This window comes from Lepidochelys kempii, chromosome 12 (genome assembly GCF_965140265.1).
Source record: "Lepidochelys kempii isolate rLepKem1 chromosome 12, rLepKem1.hap2, whole genome shotgun sequence".
In the NCBI taxonomy this organism is placed as follows: Eukaryota; Metazoa; Chordata; order Testudines; family Cheloniidae; genus Lepidochelys; species Lepidochelys kempii.
The window spans coordinates 10,063,752-10,088,035 of record NC_133267.1 but is presented as its reverse complement, the minus strand read 5'-3'; the positions used below and the strand labels follow the sequence as shown (position 1 = coordinate 10,088,035).

Below are 24,284 nucleotides of genomic sequence, written 5' to 3'. Positions count from 1 at the left end.
TTAGGCCCTATGAATAGATATGTGGACACAGTTGGCATTGACTTGAATGGACTTTTAATCAGGCCCTAAAGGAGGACAGGGATTTTCATAACTTTTCTGAAAGTGATTTAAGGCTTTAGAGAGGCCATCCCCTATAGGAGGGAAGCATTGGAACTTGGATTCTTCTTCGAGTAGTGTCCCTATGGGTGCTCCACTTTAGGTGTCTGTGAGCCCCTGCACCTCTATTCGGAGATTTTTGGTAGCAGTGTCCCGTTGAGCCCCCGCATGTGCTCTCGCTCCCTCATGGTCTGCCTCTTAGCACTGGGGGGGCGGACCCCCCTCACTTCCTTCTCTACCGCCTTTGGCCTCTGAGGGAAGGAGCAGTTGTCCCTTCCTTATCTGTGTCATTAGCATAAGTAGTGTTTGTTTTGTTACCTTTGTTCTCCCTAAAAGTACTCGGGCTAGTATTTTGTTTTATTTTATTCCTTTGGTTTAAAAAGAAAAGAGAAAAAGGAAAAGAACTTCACTTTCCTTCCCTGTCTGGGGGCATTCCCCCCTCTCCGCAGACATCTAGTAGACTCATAATTATTTTCTTTTTCAGTTTAAAAAAAAAAAAGTAAAGACGATGTTCTTCTTCATATTCCTCCCTGCTAGAGGACGACACCCCCTGTCCGGGGGCTTGCCTGGCTCTCTCTGCCCCAAGCGGTGCCTCTCCTGCCTCGGTAGGACAATACCAGCAGCGGAATCTCCTGCTGTGAGCTCAGCTGCCGCTGGGGGTCAGCACAGAAGCTCTGGAAGCTGAAACCTGAGAAGGGGCTTCCTGCTGTGAGCTCTGCCCTGCTCTGAGCTCTGTTCTCCACACCTACAAGGGCTTCTGTAAGCTCTGTGCTGCTCTGAGCTCTAATCTGGGCAACTACTGCACCAAGAGGGCACAGTTACCGTACCATCTCTAAAAGAGCGACACAGAGAAGCCCGGCTGTCAGCTCTGCTTTGGCACAGAGACACCAGAGGCTTCCACCTTCATTCTCTGAGGCAATGGTACCATCCCCTAAGGAGAGGGGACAGTTACTGTACCATCTCTAAAAGAGTGGCATAGAGAAACCCTTTGGTACCAGATGCAACAAAACTCCCATCTAGGAAGTGTTCTGTACCTTCCCAACCATTGATACTGACTTCAGACATTCCTCCGGGGTTCCGGATGAACCCATGGTAACACAGGTACTCTGATACTCTGGAGACCTGTGGCCTCAGTACCCAGAGAGAGACAATTACCATACTGTCTCTAAAAAAGTGGCACCAACAAACTTTTTGTACTGGGCAAAACTCTCATTTAGGAGTGCTCTGCCCAACTATCGGTACTAACAATGTACCCCGGACCCTTCTCTGTGGTACCAAATGAACCTGTGGTACTGCATGAGCTCTGGTACCGTGGAGACCTGATGATTGGGGAAGAGCCACAATCCCCATTACTTGGTACCAGGACCCCTGTATCGAGCACATCCCGGCACCCAGAATCGCTCTTAGCATTGGACTGTATACTGCCAATACCCCAGTCAGCAGCACCCTTACCCACTGACGAATCTGACACTGGCAAGGAGGAGATCATTCCCTGGCCCCTCAAGGTGGCCCACCACCACACTACAAGGGTCATCCCCAATTCCATCACGCCAACCGCCTGTGCCTGCCTTCCTGCCTCTTCCTCCCAAGGCCATATTGTAACTCTTCGGGTATATACACGCACATGGCGCGACCGTCTCCGGTGTCTCTCAGGGAGAGTCCACCAGATGGTTTGCTACAGCCTGGCACCTGAGCCAGGGTAGGAGAGCACCTGAGCCAGGACAGGAGAAAGCTTTTTCAGAACAGGAAAGAAGGGGGAAGGGGGAAAAAAAACCACCTGAAGAGGAAGCTACCTCTTCAGCACACTTCTCATCTCTCCCAGATGAGAGTGTGCTGCCCACCCCTCATCACTAGGTGAAGATTTAAGAACTTTCTGTATCTTATCAAGAGGGTGGCAGACGAGCTGCAGATTCCCTTACAGGTGGTGGCAGATACACATCACAAGTTGGTGGACATTCTGCACACTACCTTCTCATCCAGAACTGTCCTCCCAATTAATGAGATGATTCTAGATCCTGCCAAAATAGTCTTGCCGAGACAGCCTCCATCGCACCAACCAGCAACAGAGTGTAAACACAAACAATCCTACATCTCTTCCCAAAGAGGCAGACTTTGTTTTCAACATCTGTAACCCAACTCCATCATAGTGGATGTGGTTAATGCATGAAGCAAGCAACATAATGCCAAGTCAACTCCCTATGATCAGGCTTCGCAAGTTGGCGTATTCATCAACAGCATTACTGTTTAGAGTCATAAATTACCAAACTGTCATGGCCAAAACAATTTTGTTAATCTTGGGAAACCCAAGATGTTTCTGAAACATTACTGGAAACACAAAAAGAACAGATTCAGACCATTCTTAGAGAAGGTCAGTTAAGAGATAGACCGGTCCTAGAGACACCACTGGATGTAGCTGTTACAGCTGCCCGCCCAGTCTCCATGACAGTGGTACTGAGGTGGGTTGTGGGGTTTGTTTGTTTTTTTTGTTCGCCACACCTCTCTAGATTGCCCAAAGAACTACAGACTTCCAATTTGAAGGGCCAAACTCTTTGCGGAGAAGACAGATTTTCTCTCCACATCCTGAAGGATTCTCAGACCACACTACACTCCTTAGGAATCTACGCTGTGGAACAGAAGAGAAGATATACCTCTCAACCACACCACAGATCACAATCTTCTCAGTACTCACCATCTCTGTGCTGTTATGAGCCACAGTGTAAGAGGCCCAGGTCTCAAAAGTGAGAACAGTCTGCAACCCAGTCCATGACCTCTCAAACTGCCGCTTATAAGCACTGAACAATGATAGCATCAGCTGCCATCTATACACCTGTCACACCACTCAGAAGTCACCTTACTTCACAGCAGTTAGGACCAGCTCTAGAGCAAAGAGATTGATTTTAGCCCTGAACTTACAGGGTGCCTACTTCCATATCTCAGTACAACCATTGTGCAGGAGATTTCCTACTGCTTACCTTTGGGGCAGGATCATTATAGGTACAGACTGCTCCACACAGGGTAGTCTCCAAGGTTCACCTCATTGTAGTGGCATACTAACCCTGGTACAGTGACTGGACTGTATCAAGACCAACCTGATGTAGTACAAGTGAGAGTGCTCCTCTTACTACCCACATTCACCACCCTGGGACACATGTCTCTGTAATATGCTGGGGAGCTCACCTACAAAGCAACAAGGTTCAGGACAAATGGCCTTCCACAGAAATGACCTTCCATATCACTCTTTTGGGGCTAGGGGCTGTCAGGAGTGCCTGTGCACAAACTCTGCCTTTCATTTAAAACAAACAAACAAAAAAACAACCCACACACACAAAGGTTATGATAGACTTTATACAAAACATACAGGTCACATTAACTGCCAAGGAGCTGCCAGATCGCCCTCTCTCTGCAAGACAGCATTCAAACTTTGGAATTGATGCACCCATCACAATGTGCTCATCTCAGCTGTCTGTCTACAAGGGATACAGAACGGGATAACCAACAGTCTCAGTTAGAATTTTCTCATGACAATGAGTGTATACTTCATTCACAGGTGTCAAGATATAGCCTCCATTGGGGAAACATTCACTGATAGTTGCCCTCATCTTCCCAGCGGACAGGGCCCACTTCTGTGTCTTTTCCCAGTTTCCTACCCTATCCAAGATTCTGTTGAAAATCCAACAAAACAAAGCAAGATTGTGATTGCCCCTCTTGACTATGACAAGTCTGGCTCCCTTACCTGACATAGATGGCAAGTGCCCTCCTGTTCTTCTGACGTCAGCCCATTCCTCACCCACTCTCTCAAAACAGTGGGCTGACCCTTCACCCCAACCCTTGGGTCCTCCGCCTCCAGGCTTGGATCTTTCTTTGTTCCAAGGCTTAGAAGCAGAATGCTCTGACAAGCTGAAACACGTTACAACACAACCACAAGTTGACCACTCCACATACCTATCTACAGAATGGAAATGACTCCAAAGTTTGTACCATTCCAAACGGACAGACCCAACCTCTTTTTTCCTCCCTGTGATTTTTCATGACATTTTAAACTCTCACTCAGCTCTCTTAAGGTACATCTCATGGCGAAAATGGCTTCCCACTTAGAGTTTGCTCAACCACTAATGCGTAGACTCTTTAAGGGCATTGGGACTCTCTTCCCCCATGTGACACCACCCGCTCCAGCCTGGGACTTTAATCTAGTTCTCAGGGCTTCGACTAGACCTCCCTCCGAGTCCAGGGCAACTTGTTCTCTCTTATACCTGTCCATGACGACAGCATTTCTAATTGCCATCACCTCAGCTAGGCACATAGGAGAAAAGCGTCCCTGATGGCACACCCATCATTCACGGCCTTTGTCTTTAAAAAACAAACAACTCTAAGGCTATATCCCAAGTTTCTCCCTACTTTTTCTGTACTTTCCATATGAATCAACAAATCCATCTCCCTGTTTTTTCCCAAAACCACATTGTGACAACTGGGAGACAATTGTGCATATGCTAGATATTAGAAGGACATTAGCATTCTACTTGGACAGGACTGAGGACTTCAGGAAATCCCCTAAATTCTTCCTTTCGTCCACAGAAAGATAAACTCTGTGATAACTCCTCAAAGACTATCCAAATGAGTCTCTAGTTGCATTAATCGCTTAGCAAGGGCGCAACTTGCTTCTGTCCATACACACTCCATTAGATCAGTTCCTACCTCAGTCACATTCCATAGGGATACCCCTATCTCCCCTATCTATAGAGTAAGGATTGAGGCCTCTGTCCATACTTTCGCAGAACATTATGTGATCACTGATGATTTGGCCGCTGACACCATCTTCGACTCCACAGTACTCTCTGAAGTAAAAGACTCCGCTCCGAAGTCCCAGCCTCCAGTGGTGGGTACTGCTCCGGAGTCACCTAAAGTGGAGTACCCATAGGAACACTACTCGAAGAAGAAGAGGAAGTCACTCACCTTGTGCAGTAACAATGGTTCTTCGAGATGTGTATCCCTATGGGTGCTCTACAACCCACCCTCCTCCCCTCTACTTTGGAGTTCTCTATAGGGCTCTGTGGTAGAAGGAAGTGAGGGGGGGGGGTTCTCCTGTGCGTTGCTAAATAGCCTCGAGGCAGACCACAAGGGAGGGAGAGCACATGCGCAGCTCAACGGGACACTGCTATCGAAAATCTCCAATTAGAGGTGCAGGGGCACACAGACACCTAAAGTGGAGCACCCATTCGGGCACAAATCTCAAAGAACCATCATTACTGCACAAGGGAGTAACTTCCTCTTCAGGCCTTGGCCAGTGATTTGCAGGTACTATTAATAAAAACATTTATCTGTAACTTTAGAATCCACATTACATTAATGATTTTAGATTGATTAGATTTTTAAAAGCATTTTAATTAACTTTTACAAAGCTCATTCATAACTGATATGCATAGAGAATCTAAAATGGTATCATCAGCATAAAGATGGAGAGGAGCTTCCAGCTGTCCGACTTATATTGTTAATGTAGATGGCAAACCAGATTGGGCTTAAAATAGATGCTTGCAGAAATCCCTCAGTAATAAAATTTGGCTGTGATATAAACCCATCCAGTTTAACAAACTGTTTATATTGACATAGGTAGCTCTGGAAACAGTTCAGCAAATCACAATCAATGCCAATCTCCTACAGTCTATTAATAAAATCACCGTCCACATCATTAATTGCTTTAGACTAGTCAATGAAGGTACAGCACGGACTTGTCCCTTATTAAAAGGATAAGTAATGGGAACTATCGTATGAGCCAGAACAAGCCTGACCCCCTCATTAGAAGAATATAATAAGCATAAATAGTGAGCAAGCTGTTTATTAACTAATCTTTCCGTAAAACTGGGACAAGTTAATAAGGTAGATATTGATCTTTTACAACTTGGACTCTACAGTGCACCATTGTTCAGAGGTGAACACACTTCCATTTTGAAAGAGCCTTAGCTGTAATGCTGAGCTTTTAATTTAGGGCAAGTAATTTCTTCTCTCAGAAGGTGAAAAGTACCCTGATTCAGAGGGCCAACACAAGGCCATCTGCATCATTTAAACACCACACAAGGTCTGTGGAGGTGGAGTGGCGGGTGGAGTATTCACTGGTTTTACAGAAGTACCGGAGCTCTATACTGGAACAAGGTCTCCATAGTCCAGCACAGAAGGCCGCATTAGGGACCAGGCAAGAGATGGGATTCAGATCTACATTTATGAAGATTCAGTGGCCCCAATGCAATGTGTGTGTAGAGTGTGTGGTCCACAATTCCATGCCACAAGCTGGAACAACATCAGCAGAAGGGCTATGGGGCCTACACAGTTTCCTGCCCCCCTGGTTTGTGGGATGGCTTACCCAAGCTTTATGCAGGTGGAGTGAAATTGACTCCAGAATGTCAGATACCAGATCACATTCTCTCACTCATGCATCATACTTTTTGCAGGTGTTGCTTTTCTGTGTGGATTCATCAAACAGTCTGATATTCAGTATTAAAAATGAGCTGTGCGGATTAGTTGTGATTGGCCACTGTAGTCACATGCTCTAATTGGAGGAGTCATAAATTTTGTAATAGGCAAGAAAGTTTTTAAAAAAAGCCTCCTGGGGATATTAAATCTCTCAAGGAGAAAAGATTCGGAAGATTTTTTTTAAACCCTTTCTCCTTCCTGTGTCCTAGGTCCTATCTGAGGCATCAGCCCTATAAAGTTTAGATTGCTGTGTATATCATATTGGCATAACCTATTACATTCACATGGAGTAGTTATGTGCTACTTCTGTGGCATGGCATACACCCTGCTGTATCAAGCAGTATCCCCTCACATATAAATGATACTAATTTTACTGAGCATACAAATTTAAAATTCATTGTCCTGGAGTATTTGAGATGAAAATTCCTTTTCCATAAACATTTGTGCAGATAACTCAGTCACTGAAATGGTCACAGGAAGTGAATATAAAAGTGTGTGTGTGTGTCTGTCCCCATCCCAGTATTTGTCCAGCTCTGCGCAGCTTTTGCTCAACTTCGTTATTTAATTTGCGCTTCCCAAGTCTGCGTGGGCTGCTGCTTTTCAATAGAGGTCAGCTTGATTATAGCCAGATCACTTTCTTGAATCTAAATGAGACTTTCACAAAGAGCACAATTTTCAGAAACAAGCTGTAGAATGAACAGTCTGACTCTCCATGTAACAGGATCAGAATGTTTTAATAAGCTAATTTAACACAATTAAATTACATGACAGTCCAAATTTGAAACATCCTATATGAAAGAAAATTTCCCTTTATAAGATGGTTACTAAAAATAATCTGTCTGGTCTTAGATAACTATCAGAACATTCATATTTAAATTAATCAGAGGAAACAAATGAACTGCAATACGTTTATATTCCATAGACTTAATAATCCACCGTAACATGTATGGTTGGCTATTATCTTGTAAAGGTGGGTAAAGTACTTCTTATAAGAATCAACTTTAGCCAATTATAATTTGCATTTACTCCCAACTTGCCAAAAAACTAAACTGTCCTCTTAAGTGTTGCAGTTCTTGCCTTGTCCCAGTTCAGATTCTTTTGAAGGAGGGAATTTTGAGAGATGATGATAAAATCAGGGACGATTTTTCTTCCTAACATCAAATCATTTTATAAGAGTCCTGTACTTGTCACCTTTAACACACACACACACACACACACACACAAAAACTAAACCCTTTCATGATCATTTTAAAAAGCCAGGACATCAAAATGTCATTTTTTTTCTCAAGATGAATTTAAAGGCTTTGTACCTGCTAGGACCCAAGTTCATGGCTCAGTGTTTCTGCTGCAACAGTTGATGATGTAGCTTAATGATGTAATCAACTTTTATAAGGGAAACCACAGACCTCTGAGCTCAGGTTCTGGCAGGTAAGTAAAGTAAATCATTTTCAACTACTTGGTTTTAGAAATCATTTGTTTGTACATTTTAGCCCAGATTTTCATAAGATTGCATGCACAAAAGGGTGTACCTATCTGCATGCCTAAATTAACACTCAAAATTTCTGTGATTGCACATGCTGATGACCAGTTAAGTTTGATAGCCTGCAAATGGAGTTGCTGCAGGTATCTGCAAATGCAGTAATTGTATATACCAAATTCACATGGTGGATCTTTATGCCAATATTCTACTTTCCTTCCCAATGCAAAACTCCTAGTGACATCAGGGTCAGATCCACACACATAGTGGGATATCAGTATTGAGACTCATTGTGAGAACATCCAAGCAGAACTGTCCCCTCAGTCAGCTCTAGATTAATATAATCTTATGCATGCCTGAAATAATGGATTTCACTCCACTACTATTTACACTGTAGACTCCTCCGGACAGCACATAACACAATGTGCGTGGGGGGAGGGGATGGGGGGGGGCTGCATTAAAAATACTGATGATAGCTTATTCTACACATAGGGGTAGAGCTGGGAGATATTTAACAGGCTTGTGTTTTTTGTAAACCAGGGTGCTGGAAAGTGAAGAAGGGAGGAAAGGATACGTGGTCTATCCCACCAGCAAGAACCACAGTTCAAGTCAAAAGGGGAGGAAGGCATCACTAAAAGGCAGTGGGAGGAGGATTGACTACATGCTTTACACAGAAGACGGTGTCTACCTGGAATGGAAAGTGGTGAGTTCTACCGTGAAGTGAACTGTAACTCAGAATGTAAAGTTTCAGAGTAACAGCCGTGTTAGTCTGTATTCGCAAAAAGAAAAGGAGTACTTGTGGCACCTTAGAGACTAACCAATTTATTTGAGCATAAGCTTTCGTGAGCTACAGCTCACTTCATCGGAAGCATCCGATGAAGTGAGCTGTAGCTCACGAAAGCTTATGCTCAAATAAATTGGTTAGTCTCTAAGGTGCCACAAGTACTCCTTTTCTTTTTTCAGAATGTAAAGTGCTTGGATGGCACATAAGGCCCTGCAGATTTGTGCATAGGGCTAAATTCAAACTCACATCTCCAAAGGGAACTCACCATTCAGACCCTCTCTCCTGCTTCTGTCCTGTGAGGTCTGGGACTTCTTGGAAGTGAGAGAAGGTGTCTCGGAAGTGGGGTGGGGTAAAGAGGTTAACCAGCTACTTAAGTGTTTAAGCAGCCTAAGATAATGTTTGCCAAACTTCCATGAGCATGGGCTCTGTGCAAGAACGCATCAGATCTCAAAAATAGGCTCAGTTCAAATGGGTTTGATTCTAATATCTCACATAGCACCAATAAGTACATCCTCTACTCTCCCTTATTTCATGTTTATATAGTGACTAGCATAATGGAGTCCAGTCTTGGTAGGGGCCGCTAGGGTGGTAGGATTATTAGCTACAGTAATACAGATAATACTGCATACGGATTGTTGGAAAGTGGAAGGATGTTACAAAATAAAAATGGGAATTTTTTTCCCCTCCAGCCTTAAATTTGGCAGGGGTAATTTTGTGGGGGCAGAAGGTGCTTTTTCTTATGCCCTCTAGCATTACTCTCTAGTTTTTCATTTGATGGTCACCAATTTTTGAACTTTTGCAAAACCTTATAGAATATCCTGGCCAGTGTAACACGATGATGATGATAAAATAAATACACTGTACTGCCAATGCACCGTGAATCTGGGAGGCCCTCAAAGTAATATTAAACCTGTTTGCTATGTGATACTATATGCAGAGCTGATAAAGCTGCCTATTCTTAAGGCTGCCCAAAATGTCTCATTATAAGGCCACTGAATGAGGCAGAAGGAAAAAAATGTGATTGCATACTTAAATATTATCATAATGCATGCGCACAAGGGAGCCAAATTAAGATGGCATGTAGTTTTTTGTGAAATTATACAGTTGGTGCAGATAGGGGCACCCTATGATGCCCGCAGCCATATGCATAGTATGAATAGTGCGTACCACTGGCAGTGGTGAGGAAGAGCGGCACGGATAGCCCCGCTGCCCACTCAGGTTTGGCCTGGCAGCCCTTCAATCATGTCTTTTTGGCCAAAATTAAGTGAGCAGCATTGGGACCACAGTGCACAGGGGTTGCAGCACTCCTCAGATTTTAGCATGTGGCTCCTTCGTCATGATGGAGGGGCTAAAATTTGAGTGGTATTATGACCCCTGTACACATAATGTAGGGGCTGTGGGGCTAAACGTGAGTTCTGTGGGGACGCCTTGTCTAGCATGTCGCAACACCAGTTTGGCCCTGCTGTACCACCCCATTTGCCCCATCATGAGAGAGGGGCCGTGGAGCCAAACCTGAGTGGGTAGTGGGTGACCAACACTGCTGCTTTGGGGCCAGCTCCCGCACTAGGGCTCCCGGCCACACATGGAGCCTCCCCCTTCTTCTAGAAGCCTGTGTCCCTCCTCAGAGATGGGAAGTGACACTGCACCTGGGCAGGCCAGGCTGCAAGGTGGGGGCTGAGTGTGGCACAGATTTGGTGGATGAAGCATGGAATCAGCAGCTGCATTGGGGATGGCTCCACAGAGATAGATGGTGGAAAAATTGTTGGGGCATCCCTGGAAACATCAGTAGTTAAAGTTGCTCCAACACTTGCCATCAGAAGACCCTGGTTTTGGTTCGTTATGACTTTGTGAAACTTCAGTCAATTTGAGCTGACATTCTCTGTGCCAGGATGTCAGCCTGATGGAATTTTTTTGGGAAAAAAAAAATAGTTCAGCTCTTTCGGAGATGGAGGTGAGGGGAAAATACTTGGTTTTGTCCGGGTTAAAGGATTTGCATAGCCATTTTATTGACAAGCACTAGCTCCTCTATGCTTTGAAGCAAGAGTTTGTGATTTGACCATGGGGGGAGGGGAAGAGGTGTTGTTAGGGTCAGGGGTGTGCCTTTTGCCATTCCTGTGAACAGCTATCCAAATTATGAGCCTCTGAAAGTCTCAGTTCACAGATGCTCACAGGCTCATTAAAGTTTGGCAGGCAGACTGTCTGAAGGTTCTGTTTGCACTGGGCATGCACCACTCAAGGGCTGTGGGGACTGAGCAGGACTTTCCCTGCTATTGTTCCTCCTGGCTGCTGGGGTCTGTTGTGACACAGGTCCAGAACTGGGAGCAGAGAGACAGTGTCCTGTGCTCTGAATATCTCAATGCTCCTGCTGCTGAAGCCCGGGCAGAGGAGAAGGAATCAACTTGACTTGAATTCAGAGGGGTCAGGAGATGTGGAGAGGAGAGCCTGGGATGAGGACTGGGACAAGGACAGACTGGAGGGCCAGGTGGCAGAAGTCGCTGTAATAAACTACGGTACACTCCTCCAAATCTGGAACTGAAAACAGTATTCCTGAGTCTCAGTATTCTTCTAAAGCAGTCATTCCCAAACTTTAACAGCCCACGAACCCCTTTCACTAAATTGTGAAATCTCGTGAACCCCCTCCTAAAAATGAATATTTCGAGGGATTTAAGTTTAAATTTCCTCCGCACTCCATGGGGCTCCTGCTGCTGAACCCCTCTGACCGCCCCAGTCATCTCTGAGCTCCGGCTGCAGGTCCCGCTGACTGCCGGGGCTCAGGCTGCCAGCCCCAACTGCCCGGCCCCGCTCTCCCTGGGGCTCAGCATGTCTGCCCTGCAACCGGGTCCCACCTGCTGCCTCCAATGCCCAGGATCCTCTGGCCGCCATGAGTGAAGTTTTTCTGGCAAATCCCCTGTAATGTTCTGTGAACCCCAGTTTGGGAACGACTGTTCTACAGCTAACAGATAGCTTTGATGCCCACTGGCAAAATGTGTGCCGTATCTCCCACTAGTGGCTGGCCACAGAGTTTGTCAACTTACTAGTGCTATCAAGTGTTCCTCAAGTAACAGAGGTCTGTGACATAGATTAAAAGTTCTAACCCTGTTGATACCAATATGGTTACACATGACAGTTTGTTTTTGCCTGTTTGCTGCCTTTTTCTTTCTTCTTTTTTTTTTTTAAGGACACAGGAAGTTACATTAAAGAAGGTTTAGGTTGCTAAGCACTCATGAGTTAGGAAATTGCCAAAATTAAGATTGTCTCTGCAGCCTTAAATTCAGTCTCCTCATGCATATGCAATATGACAGTATTGAATTACATAAGCACATGCTATTTTCCCCCAAACAGGATACCTGTCTCATCCAGTAGGTGTGTATATATTACAAGTGTAACCTTTGTACTCCAGCAGACAGAACCCCACCCCCAGAGCACTGATTACTCTCTCCCCTGGAGCTTTCTGTGGCAGCTTACTCCACCTCTAGCACAGTGGAGCCACTGTCTTTTGGGCCCTCTGCATCCACGGAATCAGGGAGATAGGTTTTGGGCTTAAGAAAGTAAACTGGGAGGAGATGTAGAAAATCTAAGCCTGGTGCATTCTGAATACCTTGCATTGATTTTTGCATTCCCCTTTTGTTCCTTTGCAGGAAGTGGAAGAGTTCAACTTTATTACACAGTTAGCAGGTTTGACAGACCACCTGCCAGTTGCTATGCGTCTGATGGTATCTACAGGGGAAGAGGATTCTTAAAACTGACCAGTTTAGACAGAAGATTAGAAGAGGGAAGTTTCAGTTTATGACTTATATCAGAGGATAGGAAAGAACTTTTCTGGTGCCACGTTAGAAAAGGTTACTAGACCTGACCCAGGCTCCCCCCCACAACTCAACTGGCTTTCAAGTTCCTCTCAGAATGTACCAGCATTGGAGGATATAAAGGGAAGAAATTGTGTGGGTTGGGACCAATAACAAACCACTGTCACAAGTTGGTCAGGCAACAGGGCAGGGCTGTATCTCAACGCTTTCACTGTGGACTGTAAGGAACCAAGATGGAAGTCCTTATTCCTTTTGAACCAGTGCCATTCTTACTAAACCATGTTTTTATACTAATATATAGCACAATTTAGTTTGTAATCCGTCTGTGAGTTAGTGCTGCTCAATGGATTTTTGCATAATATCTTTGTAAAACTAAGCTAAAGCTTTTTATTTCTTTTCTTTTTCCAAGCCTGTTAATGTCGTAGTAGCATGCCTGCATCAGTAGCATGCGCCCGCATTGCATGCCACTCTAAGATAGTAGTCATTAAGATACCATGGGGAAACAAGAATAGAAATGGGAATTCAAAATCAGAAACTAGCCAAAGAAAAGCATTCTGGGACTGGCTAAACATTTTCCAACCAACTTGATGGGCTTTAAAACAAAAATCTGTATCCAATTGGCAGATAAGAATCTTACTTTTTCAGAGTCCTCCATTTAAGGATTATGATTAAAAATCAGACATTAAAGTTTAAGAATCCAGTCCTGCAATCCTTACTCCAACTATATTCCCATTAAAATCAACAAGTTTTGCCTGAGTAACAGCTCCAGAATAGAGCCCAAAGTTTGCTATTCACAGGATATCACTTTAATCACTTTATTACTTTAAAAAGGGGACCATATTCTCTCTCAATGTCATAGACTTCCTTTCCCACATTTAGGGCAGTTCTGATTTACAGTATACAGTAACAGAATATTATGGTCATTTTGAATAGATTCACGTGGTACCATTGATAATACCAGAGTCAATTCACTGCCCTGACTGGATACAATGAATAAGGAAGGCTTGTAACAAACATGCGAGACATAGGGAAAACAAAAGACGCGACTATTTCAGAGAACAGATGAAGAAAGCAGAGTGTGATTGACAAAAGACTGGTTAGGACTCTGATTTTCAAAGGAACAAAAAGTGGCGGCGGAAGAAAGAAAGAAAGAATGGGGAATTGAAATGTGAAGACTTTTGTAAAGGAGAACTCTCCTCCTGAACTGAAAATAATTTTTAATGTATGGAACAAAATCCTTCTTCGAGACTTGGCCAGTTAATTTGTATATTTTTGGTGGTGGTTTTCTCTTTCCACTGCACAAACATGTACATCAGCCCCTCCGTTAGCAGTGAGTTCTCTCTTTATTGTCCTATCCCAGTACCCTACCCTTTTCCCCTTCCTACCTCCCCGACTCGTAATTAAAAAGGGGATTCATAACTGAGCTTCTCGGCCCTTTGTCCATTTAGGGATGTAAAATGGGGCACGAGCAAAGGAGGGGATGGAAGCAAACACCACACTGAAGAAATAGGCTTTTGTTCCTAGGGAGAAGAGTATTCTACTCAAAAGGATACCTCTGGGCCCACACAATCCACTAATTACCTGTTGCTCTTTAATCCAAGCCATTGCTCTGTTTTTACAATGTTTTCCCTATTCTCTTATATATATAGGTTTTTAAAGGAAAAATAAATATTGAATTTACATCTCATCTGGGCCCAAACATGCACCAGTTTAAACAATTTTTAGCCAACCGGATACAAACATCCATGTGAATACTTATATTGTGCTTCAGTTTAAACCTGCTACAGACTTAAACTAAACTGAAATAAGCCTGTTTAAAACAGAAATGAGTGCATGCAGATTCTTGCATCAGTTTAACTACCTAAATTTAAAAACCAAACACTCAGTTAAACCTGTGTCACTCTGCATGCAGAGAAGCCCTTAATGAAAGAAACAGACGGATATCACTGGCTAGAGCCAGGCAGGTGCTAGCAAGTTTTCTCCCTCACACTGCTTTGCCATTGCACCTCAATCTTGACCCGTCACATCCCTCATTTTCCAGTTCTGGGCTCCTTTGAACACATACTGCCTCTCACAACTGAATTGTGCCAAACTGCATGGGGGTTTGTGACATACAACAAATGGAGACTAGAAAGAGACCAAATTTAGCACCCCTCATGGTCTAAACAAGAATTGAAACCAAGTGCCAAGAGGTAGACGTCTGAAGCACTAATTATTTCTCTCCTTATACAGAGTGTGTGTGCACAGTTTCCTGCTTTCTTAGCTCTGCAGTTAACTCAGAAAGACTTTGAAAAAAATGCTCGTAATCCTATTTTCTATCTTGCTTGTATTTTATTAACGTTTTTAAGAAAAAAAAAACAACAGTACCAATAGCAATTTGTGTACTGCCCAGCAGCTATGCTGCCATACTGCTATCAGTAGTAGAACTAAATCTGAGGTTCAGTATTTTTAATAGCTTTCCTAACAGTGTAAATTAGTTTGATATCAAATTCACTGAGTATCAGTTACAGTTGCTGAATTTATTGACACAGTGTGGGATGTAAACATAAACAATTACTGCCAAACAGTGTTATGCTATTTACAGTAAAAACTAATGATGTCTAAATTACTTTCAGTTTAGTTCTGTGAAGTCATGCTGACTCAAACACAGGCACTTTCCTTGCCCTTTTGGGATATGATGAGAGATCTTTTCAATTTTGAAGTAAGCAGTTTCTTAGATTTTGACGTTCTTAATTTTTCAGTGCTCTCTGTTTTTAATTGTTGATCAATGGATAGTTGTAAAACAGTCTCTATTTAAAACAAAACAAAACACACCAACTAACCAATATAGTTAGTTGTTACTAATCTTACAGATCTAACTTTGCAAGAGGATGATGCTGGGAGGTACAGTATTGTGACTCCATTGTACAAATGCTCTTTGCTTTATTGCATCGATCCTGTGCCTTCTGATGCCTTGATACACTTGAAGGATTTAGAAAATACATTTAGAAGATTGTAGAACACACACTTCCCACTCCAGAGGACAGTGTGCCATGTGAAAGAGGAACAGAAACCATTTTCTCCACACTGACTCAAAAAGAACCACTCAGTAATTCTGTTGGCAGAATATCGATCCAAAAAAGCCTTAGAACCCAGGTCATGTGATGGGATATTTTTATTTTCCTTACTTTTTTAAAAAAATAACTACTACAGGAAATTAAGATGCAAGCAATTCTTCTAAAATAAATTCCAGCCTGATTAAGGACAGCATGACTAGCCCCATTAGCAATATATGATTTACAAAGGGTTTGAGTTAAACTTCCAACAGCTATCACCCTATTGGGCATAGGAACTTCAGTTATCTCCAAAGAGTGGGTGATAATACTACTTTGTGTTTAATAATGTAGCATCATTGAACATCAGTACTATTTCTTTATGGGATGACTATGGACAGCAGACACTAGCAGAAGTGTCACCTCATGATTTTTTAAAAAGACATAATATACACACACGCCCTGAAGCTTCAACTTCTGCTTTTATTACACTCAATTCTCATTTTACAAGTAATTTCAGAAGAACAGGAGAATGTTCCTTAAATGCGTATAAACTAAGGATAGCATTTTAAAAAAGGCCTCAGGGTGTTAGGCATCCAAACCCTATTGGCTTTCAATGGGAGATGGATGCCTAACTCCCTTAGGCCTTCGAAAATCCAAGCCCAAAAGAACAGTCTCTAGCCTTTCGGGGCTCGTTCAGATCTGGTTAATCTGTGTATTATTTGTTTGCCTGCCTGGGGCTCTGAAAGGCATCACTGGACTATATGCGATCAAATGAGATACCATGCTACAGCCTGCAAGAGTGCTTGTGACATTATGGCTGAATTCCACATAGTGTAATGTTATACTTATGACAGTTATATTTTGGCTTATGTATTCTGATGGAGTTGCCATAGTATGTAGTTAGACTTAGAAATGGGCTGCTCAATAAATGTGACCTAATAAAGGTGAATTGTACTCAATATTGACTTCAAGAAGAGCTGCGCTGCTGAACCGAGATCTGCATCTGCGGTTACTTTGAGGAGAGGATGTTGCCTAATAAAAATTCTCTTTTACACCTCACTGCAATATCTTGTCCCAGTAGCTGTGACAGCCAGTCCCTGACTCCTACCTGTTGGATAAAGCATGAAGATTTACGATGGGGCCTGCAATTATTTTTCTTTAAAAAAAAATATTTTTTTTAAATTGCACTTGTCCAGTGATTCAAATTAAACAGATCTGACTGTCCTCGGATTAATATGAGCAGCTCTCAGGCCACTTTCGGTTGGCCTGAGTTCAGCCCAGCTCAGAAAGTTATTTTTTCCACTCTCTTTCTGGGTCAAGAGGGATGAGAGAAGAGGAACACATAGGAGTCTAGAGTGATGAAGAATTCCTGGCTCTCCTCCATCATGACGATGGTCACTAAAAATAGGTATTAAGATTGTTTGTCCATAACCATCTTGTTTTAAATATGACTATTAATCTTGATGTTTTTAAAATATTGTATTAATGCTGAGGTTTAGAAACCCAATATAAAAATAACTTTTTTATTTCAATGATTTTTTTGGTATTGTATCCTTCTGGGACCTAATGTTTTTATATGGTAAGCACACACCTGACATTTTGTTACAAATGTATAAAAAACAAGAAACCAAACGTTCATTGTTTTCTTTGCCTGTAAGAAAACCACAGTCTTACACCTGATAAAAACCAGATATTTTGTGGGGAAAAAAGCTTTTTTTCTTTACTGGTGCTGAAAGGAATTAATGGTTGATGCAAACAAGATAATAAAATTTCAAGGCTCAAACATTTCTCTGGAGTCTATTTATTACTTTGGTTTCAATGTGTTGGAGTCTAAAAATATTAATGCTGAAAAGAGTCTAATGCAGCTGATAGAACTATGATTCTTTATTAAGTTTTCCTATGTAGTCTCATCATGTTATCATTATTTATATTATTGTAATATCTACTCTGCCCAACAGAGATTCCACTGTGCTAGGCACTATACAAACACATAGGAAGACATTAGTTCCCATCATGAAGAGCTCAGCAATCTAAACTACTAAAGAAAGGGAGAAATAAAGCATTAGCCCTATTTTACAGATGGAGGGGATCAGTGCCACAGAGATTAAGTGACTTTCACATCATCCCCCAGGAAATCTAGGGTACACCACATAGCACTGAACCTAGATCTCTCAAGTCCCAGTCCAGTGCCTTAGCCACAAGATAATCTTCCTTCCTCTTTCTCTAATAAATGCTACTTGCAAAGGAAAACTTCACAGAGCCATGTTTCTTGTTATATAATTGTAATCTTGGTGGCTCCGTGACTTTAGTCCAATCCCTGAACTAGTCAGTATAGATTCAGAAAAAGCCTGTGCTTCCAGTCAACTCAGTTAAAATTAATCAAAAAATACACGAGTGTTCAGAGTTCAGTTTCTATTGACTCAATTCACTTTACTAAGAAGAGAATCCACTATGGTGTTTCAGCCCTTTTTGACCATTCCCAAAGGCACCTGAAAAAAACCCACAGGGGCCCTACTAGAATTTTTTTTTATTCTATGATCATAGAAAAAGAAATCACTAGACCACAAGTCAATAAGAATGTGTACAGTGCAGGTATTTCTTTTAATTAGCTAGGAAGGGACCTTTTCATCTTGTGAAACGGGAAATCAGAAACTGGCCCCTGTAGCCCCCTCCCTTATTACCTCCTTGATCCTGTCTGCACCCTACTGTCACTGTTGCACCTTGGGTTGGCAGGCAGTTTGACCATTGCTCTGGTGAACCCCTGGGGTGTCGGACTTACTCATTCTTTGACATCCTTCTTGGTCTGTACCTCTTCACCACCTGCAAACTTCACTCTTTACCAGCAGTAGTGTTAGCCCTCAGATGTTACCGTTTTGCACTACAATAGGCCCTAATCAAGATTAGGGCCCCACTGTCACAGGCATTATGGAAACATAGATACAATCTCTGCCCCAGATAGTTTACAATCTAATTAGTTAAAGGCTTATAGAGCACTTTATACATATAAAGCAGTATGACAATTATAGCCCTGCTAAGAATTATAATTCCCTCCTTCTCCCAAGTTTTTAATTTGGTTAATTATGAGTTTATGCACAGCACCCTGAGCTCAATAGAAACGGGGTTGCTTTTTGTATTTATACTCAATTAGCCTCAGTTAGCTTCTAATTGTCAGAAGCTGGGTGTAGATGACAGGAGATGGATCACTCAATGATTGCATGTTCTGTTCATTCCCTCTGAAGCACCTGGCATTGGGTTAGATCAGAGGTGGGCAAACTATGGCCCCCGGCCAGGGAGGCTAGCCCTCAGCCCCTCCCACACAGCCATGACACCAGGCAGGTAGCATGGCTTGCACCAGCCCACTTCCCAGGTTTTCCAATAAGCCAGTCCTGCCGCTCTGAGCGGCCTGGTAAGGGGGTGGGGACGGGTTACATAAGGGGCAGGAGGTCCCGAGGGGCAGTCGGGGGACAGGAAGCAGGGGGAGGTTGGATGGGGCGGAGGTTCTGGGGGTGGTTAGGGGCAGGGGTGTGGATAGGGGTCAGGGAGCAGGGGGCGTTTAGAGGTTCTGAGGGGGACAGTCAGGGGCAAGAAGTGGGAGGGGTGGATAGGGGCGAGAGCCAGCCTGTTTAGAGAGGCACAGCCTTCACTACCTAGCCCTCCATATAGTTTCGCAACCCCAATGTGACCCTCTGGCCAAAAAGTTTGCCCAACCCTGGGTTTGATAGACCATTGGTCTGACCCAGTGTGGCCGTTCTTATCTTCAGTTATCTCATCACCTTAAGTTCACAGGACGGCTGTAGAATTCTTCACAACAGTTCAAAGCACATAGTCTCTTCATTCTCATTAAGTTGAGAGACTGCCTGAAAACTTATTTCTTGCCAACTTCAAATGGTCACTTGATTACAAAAAATGGGTCTAGGTACCTTCCACTTGCAGGTTTGCTAAAGACGGACTCCTGCTGACTCTGTCCCTGTGGCAGTGTTCAAAAGTCCACTCTTAACCTCCCTCATTTCCCAAATGAGCCTGTGTTATGGATTATCTCATTTACAGCTTTTGTTGTTGCATTAGTTACTTATATACCCTTCACTTGCATACCTTCTCCCTCCTCTCTTTCATGTCCATTGACCTTTGGTTCCCAGAATTTAGCCTCACTGGAAATGAAAAACATGGTCATCTGCTTCAGGTGCACAGTATTTGAAACTGGAAAAGACACACAGCATCCCTTTATATATATATATATATATATATATATAACTTCTGGGGGAATTCTGTGCCAAAAAATTAAAAATCCTGCACACAATATGTTAGAATTTGACAAACAAAATATGCAGAAATGACAATATAATCACACCTGTTTCAATTATTTTTGCTGACAGGTATTTTGAAATAAATGACCAAGTATGTCTAACAATACAGACAACAAAAAAGATTCAGGAAATGTTTTTTGACAAATAGATTCTTTAGTAGGCATATTAATACATAACTGAGTAATTCATTTAAACTACAATACAGAACCGTATTTCCCACACCACTTAGAAGCAGTGCAAAGGCATGGGGGAGTCAGGGATAATGGAGGAGCTGAGTCATTCAGCCAGGTACATCTGCCCGTGTTCCTGCACCCCCCGTGTGTCCTTGCATCCCCTGTCCACAGGTGTCCCTTCACCCCCACTCCCCCCACCCCACATGGCCCTGCATCCCCTCTCCCATCCCTGTGTCCCTGTACCCCCTCCTCATGTCTGTGCTCCTACTCATCCACCCCCTGTCCCTATGTAGCTCTGCACCCCCTCCCCAGTCACCATGTGGCCCTGCTCCTCCCGCCCCCATGGCCCTGTGCCTCCACTCCCACTCAGCCCCTGCCCCAGTTTGTCCTCGCCCACTAGCCCTTATGAGCCCCTGTCCAGCCCCCGCCCCCAGCACTCCACACTGTCTGTCTCCCCATAGCCCCTGATCTGGCCTGACAAGTGCAGCAAAGAAGGCAGGCTCTCTTTCTTCCCCAGCTGTCTGGGAGCTGCTGCTTTGTTCTATCACCACAGTGCCCTCTGGTGGGCAAAAGGCGGAACTGCAGCAACTGTTCAGCAGAAGCTTTTGTTCTGCGCAAAAAATTAATAACAACCATGGCTCATTAATTATGAGCATGTGCACTAGTGCAGAATTCCGCCAGGAGTCATATATAAAAACACTACAGTAAAACCCCAAACCACCGCTATCTCTAATTTATGGTGTACTATTTTTCATTGTTGCTGTAGTACAACAGTAGTTCCTACCTCCCTTCCCCCCCGCCACACACATACACCCATTTTTATATAAAGACCCTTGCTCAAAAATCAGTAGAATCTGAATCTGCAAAAGGAACAATTCTAGTTCACCCTCCGTACCATGTGTGTGTAGGATGGGTGGATAATTCAGGCCAGTTCACTGCTGAAAGTGCTCACCAGTGTGTCAATTAACATTAGCCATAGGGATACATTTTGTGATGTGGACGCCTGCTGACTGCAAAATGGGAAATAGGACCAGACCATTTCACACAGCCCACCAAACGCTCCCATAGTAACAACAGTTGGTTCAAATCTCTATCAATCAGGTTAAGTAGCAAACAACAACCTAGGCTGCATTTCCCAATCCAGACCTCTAGAGTTCATCCAGTTCCCCCCAAAAGAAGAGCTTTTTAAAACATTTTAAAAGTAGATGCAAATGCTCATCATCTAAATTAGCAGAGCTTTGCACAGTGATGAGCTGCCAAAATCTTAACAACGGGTTCCCTCCTCACCCCACGAGGGGGTTGTTGCCCACCCCCACCCCCCGGGACTCCTGCCCAATCCACCCCCCTCCCCTGTCCCCTGACTGCCCCCAGAACCGGGCAGGAGGGTCTTGTGGGACACCGTAGTGGGTGCCCACCTCACCCCTAAGAGCCAGAGGCACCTGCCAGGGGGCGAGGTGGGGAGTCCAGGAGGTGCTTACCTGGGGCAGCTCCCAGGAAGCATCCAGCAGGTCCCTCTGGCTCCTAGGGGGCAGGGGAGCGTAGCTGGGGGGAGCGGCTGCTCCCCCACTGATCACATCAAAAGTGGCGCCTTAGGTGCTGACTCCCTGGGTGCTCCGGGGCTGGAGCACCCACGGGGAGAATTTGGTGGGTGCAGAGCACCCACCGGCAGCTCCCTGCCTGGCCCCAGATCACCTCACCTCCGCTCTGCCTCCTCCCCTGAACGTGCCGCCCTGCTCTGCTTCTCCGCCCACTCCCCCAGCTTCCCACGGGAAGCCTGTGAGGGATGAGAAGCAGGCAGCGGCTTCCTGCTCAGGCCGAGGGTGGCGGAGGTGAGCTGGGGCAGGGTGCGGTTCCCCTGCGTGCCCTCCCTCCCTCATGTTACCTGCTGCGGCGCAGGCGGCCCTCTTCGCCCCCCCCCTTCCCCCAGCTCACCTCTGCTTCCCTGGGCCTGAGTGCGAAGCCACCGTCTACTTCTCAGGCCGCCCCAGCTTCCCGCGCGAACAGCTGATTCGCGGAAAGCCTGGGGGGGGCAGAGAAGCAGAGCGGGGCGGCGCGTTCAGAGGAGGAGACGGAGGTGAGCTGGGGCCAGGGGTGGGGAGCTGCTGGTGGGTGCTCTGCACCCACCAAATTTTCCCCTTGGGTGCTCCAGGGCTGGAGCACCAATGGAGTCGGCGCCTAAGGCACCACTTTTGGCCAGTTAAATTTAGAAGCCCTTTTAGAACCGGTTCTCCCTCACAGAACAACCGGTTCTAAAAGAACTGCTAAATTTAACAACCGGTTCTAGCAAACCGGTGGGAACCGGCTCCAGCTCACCACTGGCTTTGCACAAAAACCGAACCTAACACTGTGCAAATCATGATGTAACATAGTTACCTTAATAGCAGCCAGTAAGCTTGTAAACTCAACCTCAGAGTGGAAAAGCAAACAGCAGACACATGTTTGCCTCTGACACTTTTGCAAAGCACAGCAACAGGAAAGGTCAGTCAGATGAGCTTTGGAGGGAACCCTAATGCATTCTTCGCTGCTGCGCTGTCATTAGCATAGTGAATATTGATGTCTCGGACCACTTTTCATCTCGCTAAAATGGAATTTGCCTCACAGATACATATGCCAAGCACTATATTAGCAAGTAATTGATACAAATCCATTTGCTTTAACTATATGAAATGCAGGGGTTATTACTAGCTTACTGCTGTATTGTGTCAGAGGAGCTGTGCTACTTGCAAATAATGGTGAAGGATAGAAGTGCATTTCCAAAGAGAAAAAGGATTACAATTTAACCTTGTTAAACCACTAACCCATGTGAATGCCAAGCAGGATAACGTGTGCACATGGTACAGTGCAGTATGCCAACTATGGGATGAGTCAACAAACAGGTTCAATAATTATAGAAGAGTTTTAAATTATAGACAAAATAGCAGTGACACCCCACATGGGAAAGAGAAAACTGTGAAGACTTTTTTTTTAAATACAATGGGTAAAGGACTAAACAGTGGTTTTGTGATCTCTGAATAAGGTAGCAAAGGGTGTCAGTAGTTCAGGGTCCAGATTTTAAAAACTGGAACTACAAATATAATGAAAACTATAAGCTATGTGCCTAACATTGCCTCAATCATTTTTGTTTCTGTGTTGTAATCCTTTCCCCCACCCTTCATCTGCTTTTGTCTGTTTAAAATTGTAAACCCTTCAGGGCCAGGATCTGTTCTCTTGTAATTCTGTGCTCTATTTATATGATAAAACAATACAGTCATTTTAAACTATTGTAGTTACAACTGCAGCCATATCACGTTATGCTGGGATCTTGCTGAGCGCTCACATACTCAGTACGGCTAGCTCAGTTCTTGGATGGGAGGCCTCCAAAGGATAGCTAGGTATTTGTTGAAGGTGATGTATTCATTGTTCAGTAGGTGGCACTTGTGCATATAAGCATGAATTCTAAATCAATCCTGCAGTGGAACATAAGGGGCAACATGATGGTGAAGGTGCCATCTTTCACATGGGACGGAAGCAGAGATCCTGACTATTTTTGGTTATTAAAGATGCCAAGGAATCACAAGGGTTTTGGGGCATTGTTAACTTCAGCGTCCTGGCCAAATTACAATTTTGATAACATTCTCGCTACTTAAATTCTCTCTACTATTTCAACTGAGTACAGTGTTCTTCACTTCTTAGTTTAAACTACAATCGTTTAGTGTTGCAGTGTGCTGTTAAATACCTGATGCATGCCAACCAAGATGTGGTTGCATTTCATTGGTGGTTAAAGTGATCTCTTTGGGTGAAATCCTGGCCCAGCTGAAGTCAGAACTCCCACTGAGTGTTTGTATGTCAGATGATTAAGCACATAAAGCCCTTTGGGATCCCAAGGGATGGCTGGCAGGACACATACAAGACACTAACTAAGTGAAATCTATCTTTAGTCTAATAGCATGCCAGCAACTGTGCTCAAAATACTTTGGAAAACAGTAAATGTCATTAGCAACGTACTCAAACTAATCCTCTGTACTAACCTACCCCCAAAATAAAGTTGTTTATAAAAATGGCAGTTCAGACTCTGGTAAAAATCTCTTCTTGGTTACATATAATTTCCCTTTGCCATGTTTGCTGGAAAAAGTTATTTGTAGCCATGATACACTCTGCTTTCTAATAGAGA

At 44.0% G+C, this 24,284-nt stretch overlaps 1 protein-coding gene across 1 annotated transcript in view; it reads left to right on the top strand.

The window, feature by feature from the left end:
* The window catches only part of SMPD3 (sphingomyelin phosphodiesterase 3), a 175,664-nt gene extending 158,224 nt beyond the window's left edge, over nucleotides 1-17,440 (top strand). Inside the window, exons 7-8 of the mRNA XM_073307569.1 lie at nucleotides 8,576-8,738; nucleotides 12,458-17,440. Coding sequence (XP_073163670.1) covers nucleotides 8,576-8,738; nucleotides 12,458-12,559 — 265 coding nt within the window. The 3' untranslated portion in view covers nucleotides 12,560-17,440. The remainder of the gene's footprint in view (nucleotides 1-8,575; nucleotides 8,739-12,457) is intronic.
* Nucleotides 17,441-24,284: the final 6,844 nt, after the last annotated feature.